Source organism: Rhinatrema bivittatum, chromosome 16 (genome assembly GCF_901001135.1).
Source record: "Rhinatrema bivittatum chromosome 16, aRhiBiv1.1, whole genome shotgun sequence".
NCBI classification, from domain to species: domain Eukaryota; kingdom Metazoa; phylum Chordata; class Amphibia; order Gymnophiona; family Rhinatrematidae; genus Rhinatrema; species Rhinatrema bivittatum.
In genome coordinates this window covers 6,232,675-6,245,426 of record NC_042630.1, presented here as the reverse complement: position 1 = coordinate 6,245,426, position 12,752 = coordinate 6,232,675, and the positions used below count along the sequence as shown (strand labels likewise).

Genomic DNA, 12,752 nt, shown 5'->3' with positions numbered 1-12,752 from the left:
CCGTTGCGGCTGGACGCCGCCAACATTGGGCCTTCATCGCGGCAGGAGCCACGAACCCTACTTGCTTCTTAAGCAGCCTAGAGGCCGCCTCTGCTGTCGTGCTGCTGCGGCCCGAATTGCCGCGGACTTGTTCCCCTTTATCGGCAGGGAGCCATGAACTTTAGTTCTCTTCACGGCCTGGAGGCCATTCCCAACGCCGTCTTGCTCTGCTCGGGCCTGCTTCCTGTTCACAGCAGCGGCAGCGCCGCTGTCCGTGGTGCTGCTCATGTCTCTGGTTCCTGTTTCTAGGTGCCGGCGTGTGCCTCGTCTCAAGATTTAAAGGGCCCGTGACCGGATATGCCCTGGGCCCCAACTGATGATGTCTTCCTGTCTCAGCCCTATAAAAGGGTTTCACCTTCAGTCCTGTTTTGCCTTGTATTGGAGTTTCTTGCTCCTGGAAGTCTCACCTTCCAGCGCTCTGTCAGGTCTTCGTTGGAGCTCCATGTCCTGTCTCGCCTGAGTCTTTGTTGCTTCCTGAGTCTTCGTTGTTTCCTGATGTTCCATGTCTTCATGTTCATAGTCCAGGACTCCTGATGTTCCAGACTTCTTGATGTTCCGAGGTTCTGTTCCTCCTTCGCTTGTTTCGAGTCCTCTTGACCCTCCAGCTCCTTTGGTTCTCCAGATGACACCTTGTTGGGTAAATCCGTCTCGTCGGTTCCTGTTTTTGTCATTGGAGTTTCGTCTCAGCTGGATTCCCTTCCTGCGCTTGTCCCGTTCTCTGCCTGGTCCATGACCAGCCTCTTCAGGTTGTGTAGGGTGCGCAGTGGGACAGCTTGGTCCGTGACCAGCCCACTGGGTCCGCCAATGTCGGTGGGCTGTGTAGAGTGCCCTGAGAGACAGTGCCAATGTCCGAACCTTCCAAGCTTCTCGTCTCGTCCAGAGTCTTCCAAGTTCCTCGCCCAGAGTCTTCTCATCCATGTTGAGTCTTCTATGTCACAAGGCCTCCGTCTGCCCTCATCCTCAGTCCGGCCTGCTGCTTCTTGCCGATACCCAGCGGCAGGTCCGAAAGGGCTGGGAACGGTCGAAGGACTGTTCAATAACCAACATAGTGTTGTTGGCTTTCCAGAAGCATGCCGGTCTGGCAGAGGGTCAGACTTTGTCTTCACCCATGCTGGGACACGTCTCGCCAACCCTCAGCGCTGTCTTGGAGTCTTCTGGGATCGTGCCGAGGCCCAAGGGCACACGAATCCCTCAAGTTGGGATCGTTCTCCTAGCGATCCCTAACACAACAGTATGCAAGGCCTTCCAAGGCCAAACACAACAACACACAGACTCTCATTCACATGCTTACAAACATGCTCTCTCTCATTTACACACAGGCTCTCAACTCACATGCTCCCTCACCTAAACCAGCTCTCAATCACACACAGACACACATACTCTCTCTTTCTCTCATTTACACACAGGCTCTCAATCACATACTCAGATGCTCCCTCACCTAAACCAGCTTTCAATCACACACAGACACACATGCTCTCTCTCTTACTTATACACACAGGCTCTTAATCATAGATACACATGATCTTAGTCATACATACACATGATCTCTCTCACACACAAGCCTCATCCCTTTCACACGAACAGGTTTTCAATCACAAACTTACAAATACAGGTTCCCAATCATATACTTACATTCATGCTCTCTCTCTCACAGGCAGGCTCTCTCAATCACACACATACTCTCTTTCACATGTACAAGCTCTCAGTCATTCACACACATGCTATCTCACTCACACACATACACACACAGGATCTCAAACACACATGCTTGCTCATTCACTCTCTCTCCCTCCTTCCCTGGAATTAGTGGCAGCAGCAGCCTCCTCCCAACCCTAACCTCCTTCATTTTCAGCCCTCGCGGAGAAAGGAGTCCCATCGGCCGCGGGGGTTGCTCATTTCACAGGCCGCGCCTCTCTTCTGTTCTTCGGGCCGACGCTGCCTGCACTAGCATGGTCTCTTCTTTGTGCGCACGCTCCCGCTGCTCAGGGGCGGGAAGAAGAGACCTTGCCGGTGCCGCTGACTCTAGCTGTTCTGCCGCGTTCCGCCCGGGCTGACAGCATTTTAAGCCCGGGTGGAGGAGGACCGGGAAGCAGCAGGGTCAGCGGGGGACCGGGAAGTGTGGCGACACACCTGCATGTTCTTTGCAACACACTGGTTGAGAACCACTGTTCTACAGCATAGCCATCTCTTTTAACATCCAGGACCCACTGATCCATCGTGATTTGGGCCCAACTGTGATAAAAGTGAGCTTGATGTCCGCCTATTTCTGGAACAAGTAGGTGGGCTCCTGCACTTTCATTGTGAAAATCGAGATGCTCCGGTCCCAGAGCCCACGTACTTATTTGGCTTCTTAGTCTGAAAGGAATGGGACCTTCCAAAGGGATGCGACTTCTGATTCACCATACCTCTGTAAGGGCAAAAACAATGGGAGTCTCTGGAACAGCCTTTCGCCCCAAAAGAACAAGCCGCCACTTTCTTGTCCTTTGGTAATCGCGGAATCTTGAATTCACGCCATCTAGTTGCCATCTTCTCCAACTCACTCTTGAACAAAAGAGAACCCTTAAGGGGTGACCTTGTCAAATTCAACTTAGAAATCATATCTGCTGACCAGTTGCGCAGCCACAGCAGGCGCCTTGCACTATCACGGAAGCTACATCTCTAGCTGCTGTATGCACCAAGTCACAGCCTGAATCTGCTAAAAATGCAGCTCCTGGCTCCATCGCCGGCCCATTATTGGCTCCCATTCCTTGATCCTCCTGAGAGAGATGCAAACTTGTTCGGGCCACCAAGCAGCAGGAAGAAGCTGTTTGCAAATTCATAGCCATTGCTTCAAATGCCTGCTTGAGAATAACCTCAAAACTTCTACCCTGGGCATTCTTCAGAGATGCTCCCCCTTCGATCGGGATGGTAGTTTGCTTGACGACAGCACACACCAGGTTATCAACCTTCAGGAATCACAACTGCTCCCTTGCCTTTGGATCCAAGGGGTAGAGGCCCACCAAGGAATGCTCACCTTTAAAACTCGCTTCTGCAGTTCCACTCAAGGTCAATCAACTCCTGCACTGGTTACAGGAGCAGAAAGAAACAGGATGCCTTGCACAAGGTGACCAAGATATGGGGTCTTTCTTCTCTACTCCTGTAAGTCACTCCATCTACTTTGAGTTTTTTCAGGGTCTGAGTCAACAGACTTGGCAACTCATCCTTGTGGAAAAAACTGAATAGAGTTCTATGTGGCTCCAAGTCAGGCAGAATTTCCCCCCTCTTCCAAAGGAGTGGAATCTGAGTCATCCCCGGAATCATCCGACAGTTCATGATCCTCAATCCTCTTTCCTCTTCTACCTCATCATGGACAGCCTCTTTACAGTGTTGACCCAACTTGGGCACCAAGTGGGAAGACCTATGATACGTCTCCTCCTTACGGGCCTGCTTAGCCTCTGCTGGAATCCTTTTTGGAAAGCTCTACAACCTCTAGAAAAATTCCAGCCAGAAGAAGGAGGCTGAATCCATCCCAGGACCCACAGGACCTGCTCTCTGACCTCTCCCCTGGGCGCATCCCACCCATCAGGAACGAGAGGGGGGAACTGTCCATCGTATTGCCTCTTACACCTCCTCCGACTTCTCCATTGGTAGGGGGGATGCCCCAATAGCGTCAAATTGCCTTGGAAGGCAATTTGCCTTGGAAGGCAAATTGCCTTGAGCCTTCAGATAGCGCTGATATAGGTGAAGTGAGAGCGATGGCTGGATTGCCTGAAATGGCAAGTCACACAAATAAAGACACTTGGGCCTTTTAGCCCCCAGTGCCATTATCCTTTACCAAAATGCTACTCTCCTGTCTACGCAGTCTCCTGCATACATCCCAATGCACACAGATGTACCCGTGCAATTATGTGCTCAAAGCTAGGCCACGGGCTTGTGTGCATACATTCACATGTATGTATACGCCAACTCTAGGCTACAGCCCCACTAAATGACCTGAGCTCACCACACGGCCAAACAATAGGACCTGCGATGCAGGGCCTAGGAGCGAACGCTGCCCTAACTGCCTCCACTCTCCACTGACTCACCGGAGATGGGGGGAGAGTAGCACTGAGGGGGAGAAATAACCCAGCAGGGAAAGGGGATCCTTTCTTTTACCTGAACTCAGCCCTCCCGAATGGAAGCACGATTGGGCCAGCAGCTATAGGGGAGAGGGCACAAGCCTCATCCCTGAGCTCCCCCTTGTACTCAGACAATCTTTAGAGACTAAATGTGGCTAGTCATTGAAACTCAACTGCTCAATTGAGGGCAGGACCAGCCTGGTGTCACCTCAGGAGCTCAACCTCTTCTCCTTTCTATTTTTTTTTTCAATACAAGCAATCCCCACTATGGAGATACATTTCCACCATCGACTAGAAACAGAGAATACTGGCAGGCTGATGTCAGTCGGTATATGTCAGCGAGTTGGTTTACTCCATCTCCATCTACTGGTAAGAGTCCATAACCCACCAGTGTGGACTGGCCTCCCTGAGAGCAGGGGAAGTAGTATTTACAGAAGTTCTATATTTACTATAATAATAATAGAAAGGAAAATGTGTATAGCCAGAATTAAGGACAATGCAAAAGTCCCACAGTGCTATTTACATAACTGTTAGTTTGTCCAAAGTGATTTGTACAAGTCTTTGCCTTGGGCAGAACATGCTCAGTTTCAAAATGACATAGGGATATGATATGCTGAAGTACTGTGGATTTTTCCCAATTTAGTTATTGTATAATTGTGGAAACCAACAGATTTTTGTAACAAATCTTAAACTGGGTTGAAATGCAAATACACACTAAATACATATTTTCAAGTGAATTGTGCTTTTCTTTCTGATTATCCAGCATTATAATTGTTCTCTGTCAGCACTCATGGCTTTCTTCATGGAATGGATTAGGCTCTCTTCAACCAAAATTAAACAAACAAAAATCAGCAAGGTCCTTGTCAATTGGCTCCAATCATACAAGCAAAAGGCACAAAAAAAATTCAAAATCTTAGCAGCCATTTAAGATAGCCAGTATTCACTGCAAGAAACCCACCAGTTGAGTTCCATTGCTTGAGATATTTGTATTTTGTTCCTAGATGCTAATATGATGGGTAGCAGCAGATGAAGAAGACAAACACATTATGAAAGCATACATGTTAACCATCTGATAGCAATGAAGATATTGATTATTTTTTATCCCTCTAAAATGCTCCCATAGAGATTGTTTCTTGAAACAGAAAAGCAATCTATTTTGCAAAATTCAGAAGCATCCAGAAAGAAATTAGATAGGATAGAACCTAATATCCACCAACTCTTGAGTTTTCCTCAAGATACTTTATTCTATGATGAGTAAAAAAGCCACAGCCAAGATGTCTCCAGATAGCCATTTATGCAGCTGGGGATTTTGCAGAACTAGGGGTCTGCAAAATCAGATTTGTTTTCCAAAATAAAATTATTTTTGGCATTGTTAAAAACAAAGTAGTTGGCTGTGCATTAAAAACAAATAAATGAAAATGACACCAATGATGACAGTGACATCTATCTTATTTAAACCTATTCAATAAGTTAAACATTATTTTGAAATATATTTGAAAGAGAAAATAAGAAGCAACATAAACCTCCCACCCCAAAATGATGAAGAAATGGAGGGAAGGCAGGGGTAATTGAGCCTTTCAAGTGGCATTGTAAAGAGATAGATAAACAAAAAATCTCCATAGATCTTGTCTACTATGTGGGAGACACCTAGCTCTCAGCCATCCACTCCATTTCCTGTTTTTCTTGTATAGATTGTTTTTTCTGGGGGCAAAAATTCAACTCTTACAATAGTACCAGGGTCGAAGCCTTGCCTGTTGGCATTACTGCTCACAAGATTCAAACTTATACTAATTCAACCCCTTAGTATATTTGTCACAGCTGTACCCAATTAGATAATAGGATCCCTGTCTTCAATTACATTGTTCCTATTAACCCACCTTTTAGACTTAAGATCTTTTACCTGACTCTCCCCAAACGCTTGTCTTGTCTATCCGTACTAGACTGTAAGCTCCACAGAACAGTCTTTTATTTGTATCTGTACAGCGCCGTGTACACCTTGTAGCACTATATAAATGTTTAATAATAATAGCAGTAGTATTAAAAGACATCCTAAACGGTTGAGAAATATATAATAGGGCATCTTACTAATTTTCTTCATGAAGACTATGATATAGGTGCTAGCTCTGTAGGTACAGGGGCTTGAGCACCCCCAATATGGTCTCCACATACTGCCTTTCACGCTGGTCCCAGGAGACATGCTGAAGGGATGAAGAATACAGGTCCTTGCTGGGGATGCAGCTTGGTTGCCCCCCCCCCCCAACCAAAAAGTGTTCTGCTGCCCCCTGGGAGCTGAGAAGATACCTCCCCCCCCCCCTCCTCTGACCCATACAGCTCCTTCCCCAGTCTTCTTCACCTCTCTCTCACTCTTGAGAGAGGCAAAGAGGACTGGAAAAGTAGGTGTATGGGACAGAGGAGAGTTGATAAGGGAGATAAAACAAGAAAAGGGTTGTGAGAAGAGAAAGGATCCTGATGGAAAGCAAAGGCTTGAAGGGGAGAGGGACGGCAATGGAGGGTTTGAGACTTGTTGGGGGTGAGAGAAGATAATGAGCTGTGGAAATACCCTGGGCCGATAGAAAGATATACACATGGAAGAAAAATAGAAGAAATGATCATGAAATGAGAAGATGTCCAGAAAATAAGCTTATAAGAAAATGTATGAGGAAGAAGAGACCTAGGATAGATTAAACTACAGATACAAAGGTTGGAACATTGTCTATTTTAAGTTTGGTGAAAATTTCTGTGCTAGCTTGGATGGGTCCCAAGTAAGGGGTAGATAGTTTCTGCTCTTTTATTTCAACCCTGCAGTCATTGAGATATATGAGATGTTTTACTGGAAGGATAGAGAAGGGGGAGGAGGTCGTAGAGGGGTGCTATGCCAAGGAATGAAGAGGTCTTTTAAAAATTGCTCCTCCTTGGCAGCTCCAATATTGAGAGAGGCTGCAGTCAAGGCTTGAATAGAGGGGGGCGGGGGTGATGGGGAACACCAGACTCGTTTCACAAGAATTATAATAAAAGTATTCCCCTGTTTTATCCTGCAGTAGCCATCAGTTATCTTTAGGGTTTTCAAGGGGATGGTAAGCCCTGGATCTGGGGAGATGCTGACTGCTGAGCTGTCAGGACTCAGGACATGCACATAATGGAGTGTCAATTGAAGTGCAGCAGGGGATGGGGGAAAGGGCGGGCAGAGGAAGATCTAGAAAAAAAGAGATGTGCTTGAGCTCAGGAAAGATAGATCATGGGAAGTGATTCAAGCCTATGGCAGAAGGGGAAACCCAAATTGAGAGGTGAGCTAAGCCCAGGGCTGTAGCAAGGGTATTAGACAACTCGATCAGGGGTTGCCACAACTCCAGTCCTCAAACAGACCAGGTTTTCAGGATTTCCACAACGAAAATGCATGAGATAGATCTGTATATAATGGAGGTAGTGCATGCAAATTGATCTCATGCATATTATGGATATCCTGAAAACCTGGTCTGTTTGTGGCTCTTGAGGCCTGGAGTTGGCCACCCCTACCATAGATGAACCTTCAATTTTGCACCTTCAATCCCACAGTGGCAACTGTGGGATATCCACCTCGCTCTTCTCTTGCCTTATCAGTGGCAACTGTGGGAGAGCAGCTACCTCTGCCCTGCTCAATATCCACCTCGCTCTCTTCTCTCTAAGTCCTGCAGTCCCCTACCTATGGCTTCTAACTACAGTGCCCCGCATCCCTTCTCTCCATCCCTCTGTCCAGCCTCTCTTCTCCCCCTCACCACTATCTTCTTCCCCCTTCACTCTCTGTTCTGCACATCAGCATCAACCCAATCATTGTCCTTATGCAGTGTCTGACACTCCTTGCTGCAACTCCAACATGCCCAGAATCCTCTTCATCCCACCCTCTTCTGCCCATCACCTTCTCTCGCTCTCCCCACCTAGCACCCTCTCTGAACCATGTTCCTGTCTCCACATGTGCTCAGTATCTATTCCCTTTTTCCATTTAGGTGCTGTGCCTTAAAAGTGTATAGGCAGCAGCTAGAGATTTCATGGGTTTTTGCTGCCCCCCACCCCCAGTAAAAACTTTTGGTACCCGAGGCAACTGCCCTGCCCAAGCCTGCTAACAAAGGGAAGCCTAATGTGCTGATGAGAGGTAAACAGGGCCACAAGTTCCAATGGGCGAAGTAGGCAGTCAGCCATTAGGGGGCAGCAAAGAGCAGCTATGTGGGGCCACAAGTGGAGCCCATCTCACAGCCGAGGGGGGGGGGGGCAGCACCCACCCTGGGGGGCTGGTTTGCCTAAGGAACCTAATCCTCTTGCACTGTCCCTGGAGATAAGGGGTGGAGAACAGTGAAGGGAATGGGTGAAGAAGCATACAGAGGAGGGGAGCTGGGAGGGGAACAGAAAAGGCTGGGTGTAGGGGAAATGAGGAGCAGAAAAGGATTTAGGGAGGTGAATGGAAAGGCGCGGGTATAGGAGTATTCAACCACCTGCCTCCAAATGTAAAAATCTAAATATGCTGGTGCAGAAGAGGGAGAACGTTTTTAAGAAGTGCAAAAGGCGAGGAAGTGAAATAAGAGGATAAGATGGGGAAAGGAGGAAGAAGCGATTATAATGTGAGAGGGAAGTGGTGGGGATAGGTGAGAGCGTGGGGGGGGGGTGGATGGGCTGCAGGTAGGGGAGAGGGGGAAGGAGATTGGTGGGCAGACGAATGACTGGGGAAACTTCGGAGGTTTTCGGAGTTTTTGTTTTGGCCACATCACACTTCCCCGTGGGGACAGTTACCTGCTCGCCCTTCAGCCAAACTCATGGGTAAATTCTCCATAGCGGGAGATAACAATATTTCCTAAAGTTGGCTCCTATGGCCTATGATACATTATAATGATTTTTCTAAATCACTTTAAAAACGTAAGCAGTGACCTCCCCCCACCACTTCCTTTCAAAGGAAGTGGACTCTCATCTTTCCCCACCCCCATTCCTCTTCTCACCAGATTCTCTGTGCCTTTACAGTTTAATCAGGGTTACAATGTCAGCTGCAATTTACCTCGCATTTCATCTTAAACCCTTCTTATCAACCACTAGGCATCCATTAAAACTCTGCCTCTAAAACACAAGAAGAAGCCATTGTGAGGGAGAGCCCCTTCCATCGACGTCTTCCGTCGGTTTTTAAGCTTTTCGTTCCCCCTCTCTCTTCCTCCTTGCCAGCGTGGGGATTACAAAATAAAAAAAATGCAACAAATAGAGAAACCGGGTTACAAAGTGGTGAGCGGCCCTCGCGCTTCCCGCCAGAACATGACAAACAAGGAGGCAAGGCAAAAGACACACCGGCTATAGAGAGAGCGAGGGAGCGACTCACAGGAACCTACAGGCATGCAGACAAAATGGCGGGGGCCCCCCCGCCCTCTCCCGCCTAAAATAACTGCCGGAGGCGGCGCGCGCACTTGGGGGAGGGCGGGTCAACGGAACACGGGGGAGTCACGCGCAAAGGAGGGAGGAAACCTAGGCGCGGCGCGTGCCCGTGCCCGGACAACTGAGGGGCGGGGAGCAGGTGGCTCGTCACTATATAAAGAGGAAGGGGGCGGAGCCTCGCTTTGTCCGGCGCACGAGCGACCGCGGCTGAGCCCGTCGCGTTTGAGCGCTTTCAAGTCAAAAGCGGGAAAAGGCAATGAGGAGCGAGAGGACATCGAGACGGAGAGGCCCGTGGTTCCTCAGCGGGGTGGGGGAGGGGGGCAAGGGTTAAAATAAAGGTTTTCTAAAGTAAGGAAGGATTGAGGAGCAAGAGGAAGCGTTAAAGAAGGGCGAAGAGCAGAGGCAATAAACAAAAGCCTAACAAAAGAGCTGAAGGAAAAGACAAGCACGGGTGTGGCTAAAACAGGAATGGAAGAAAAAAGAAATGAAGCGGAAAAATAGATAAAAGACAGGAATATGAAGAAGAGCAAAAGGACAGGCTCAGGGAGAAACAAGAAAATTATTGGGAGTGAAGAGTTGGGGCAGGTGGGAAGCAAGAAAAACCGGGACAAGAGCAGGGGAAGAGAGAGAAAGAAGAAGAATAGGAAAAGAACAGAGTACACAGGTGAAAAAAAGGAAAGAAAAAAGGTGTGAAAAATTAAATGGGAAGAAGCAAGGTCATACTAAAGAGGCAATGTTGCTTTTTTGGAGACTAAATTTATCACATTCAGATAGTGTGGCAGGCCTTCACTTAAAACCATGTCATTTTATTAGATCAAGAATCTGAGGATAAGTGAATTCTTCAATAATTGGTCATTTTTTCAGATTCAAATGTTTTATATTAGTAGACTTCCACAAACTTGCACACATTTAACTGGTAGCAGGAGGGAAGCGAAAAGGACAGAGGAGCTTTCAGCTACCGGGACGCCGGTGGTGGGGAAAGCCGAAAAGTTACAGAACTGGTTGGATAGTAGGATCTCTTCTGGAATCTACATGTGAAGTTAGGCACCAACCCACTGGGATAATCTGATGAAGGACAAGAATAGGAACCAGCCACTTCTGCCTTTCAGGTCCACAGAGCATCCATAGACCTTCAAAATACAGAAAACAATGACATTGTTAGGGGGAGAAGGCAACTAGTATATCTCATTTTTGCTACAGAGCTGTTACATCACCAGAACTACAAAACTGGAATGTTCTGCCACTGACATAATGTTGCAGTGAGTAATATCTTTGGACTTGCACAGTCTTAATTACGGTACCTTTAGCCCTGGTTTATGTTTGTCTCCCTGAACAGGAACAATCGGGGAGGGGGGGGGGAGGCTGTGGCCAGGAAGGCATTGTCCTGGGCCTCAGATTTAGACACTTGTTTTTTTATGTTATCATGTATTGACAAAATATCTCCAGCTGAGTGGCTGGTGGGCGGGAGGATCGCCTGGTGACATGCCTGCCTGGCGAAGGTGGTGGACCTCACGCGTCACCTAGATAGGATTTTAGACAGTGCTGGGGAGGAGCCGGCTGTCGTGGTACATGTGGGCACCAACAACATAGAAAAATGTGGGAGGGAGGTTCTGGAAGCCAAATTTAGGCTCTTAGGTAGAAAGCTGAATCCAGAACCTCCAGGGTAGCATTCTCTGAAATGCTCCCTGTGCCACGCACAGGTCATCAGAGGCAGCCAGAGCTCCGGAGTCTCAATGCGTGGATGAGACGATGGTGCAAGGAAGAGGGATTCAGTTTTGTTAGGAACTGGGGAACCTTTTGGGGAAGGGGGAGTCTCTTCCGAAGGGATGGGCTTCACCTTAACCAGGGTGGAACCAGACTGCTGGCGCTAACCTTTAAAAAGGAGATAGAGCAGCTTTTAAACTAGAACAAAGGGGAAAGCCGACAGTCGCTCAGAGGCGCATGGTTCGGAGAGATGTATCTTTAAAGGATACTAATGATGCATTAGAATTAGGGCATCCCGACAGTGAGGTTCCAATAATTAGAAAAGTAGTCCAAGTGCCTGTAACTAAAAACTCACCTGAGCTAAAAAATTCTAACTTATCCCTATCAATTAAAAAGCAGAATAAAAATACAATCAAAAAACAAACTTTGAAATGTTTGTATGCTAATGCCAGAAGTCTAAGAAGTAAGATGGGAGAATTAGAATGTATAGCAGTGAATGATGACATAGACTTAATTGGCATCTCAGAGACATGGTGGAAAGAGGATAACCAATGGGACAGTGCTATACCGGGGTACAAATTATATCGCAATGACAGAGAGGAGCAGTCGGGAGGAGGTGTGGCGCTTTATGTCCGGGATGGCATAGAGTCCAACAGGATAAACATCCTGCATGAGACTAAATGCACAATCGAATCTTTATGGGTAGAAATCCCTTGTGTGTCGGGGAAGACTATAGTGATAGGGGTATACTACCGTCCACCTGGTCAAGATGGTGAGACGGACAGTGAAATGCTAAGAGAAATTAGGGAAGCTAACCAAATTGGTAGTGCAGTAATAATGGGAGATTTCAATTACCCCAATATTGACTGGGTAAATGTATCATCGGGACACACTAGAGAGATAACGTTCCTGGATGGAATAAATAATAGCTTTATGGAGCAATTGGTTCAGGAACCGGGCTCAAGGGGCGATCCGGGAAACTACAGACCGGTTAGCCTGACTTCAGTACCAGGAAATATAGTGGAAAGTGTTCTAAACATCAAAATCACAGAACATATAGAAAGAGATGGTTTAATGGAACAAAGTCAGCATGGCTTTACCCAGGGCAAGTCTTGCCTCACAAATCTTCACTTTTTTGAAGGAGTTAATAAACATGTGGATAAAGGTGAACCAGTAGATGTAGTGTATTTGGATTTTCAGAAGGCCTCATGAGAGGCTGCTAGGAAAAGTAAAAAGTCATGGGATAGGTGGCGATGTCCTTTCGTGGATTGCAAACTGGCTAAAAGGAAACAGAGAGTAGGATTAAATGGACAATTTTCTCAGTGGAAGGGAGTGGGCAGTGGAGTGCCTCAGGGATCTGTATTGGGACCCGTACATTTCAATATATTTATAAATGATCTGGAAAGAAATATGAGTGAGGTAATAACATTTGCAGATGATACAAAATTGTTCAGAGTAGTTAAATCACAAGCAGATTGTGATAAATTGCAGGAAGACCTTGTGAGACTGGAAAATTGGGCATCGACATGG

General features: G+C 47.2%; 2 protein-coding genes across 9 annotated transcripts in view; one reads left to right on the top strand and one right to left on the bottom strand.

The window, feature by feature from the left end:
• The window catches only part of RNF212B (ring finger protein 212B), an 88,894-nt gene extending 79,285 nt beyond the window's left edge, over positions 1-9,609 (bottom strand). For 3 of the 8 annotated variants that reach the window (XM_029582023.1, XM_029582024.1, XM_029582028.1), the window contains exon 1: positions 9,154-9,607. In XM_029582023.1, coding sequence (XP_029437883.1) covers positions 9,154-9,165 — 12 coding nt within the window. In that variant the 5' untranslated portion in view covers positions 9,166-9,607. Of the gene's footprint in view, positions 1-6,013; positions 6,141-9,153 lie in introns of all 8 variants that reach the window. The other 5 variants (XR_003853169.1, XM_029582030.1, XM_029582026.1 and 2 more) reach the window with 4 other exon arrangements.
• A 233-nt stretch (positions 9,610-9,842) lies between these two features.
• SLC7A8 (solute carrier family 7 member 8) overlaps positions 9,843-12,752 on the top strand; it is a 47,606-nt gene continuing 44,696 nt past the window's right edge. Inside the window, exon 1 of the mRNA XM_029582015.1 lies at positions 9,843-10,777. Within this exon, the coding sequence (XP_029437875.1) occupies positions 10,770-10,777 (8 nt within the window). The 5' untranslated portion in view covers positions 9,843-10,769. The remainder of the gene's footprint in view (positions 10,778-12,752) is intronic.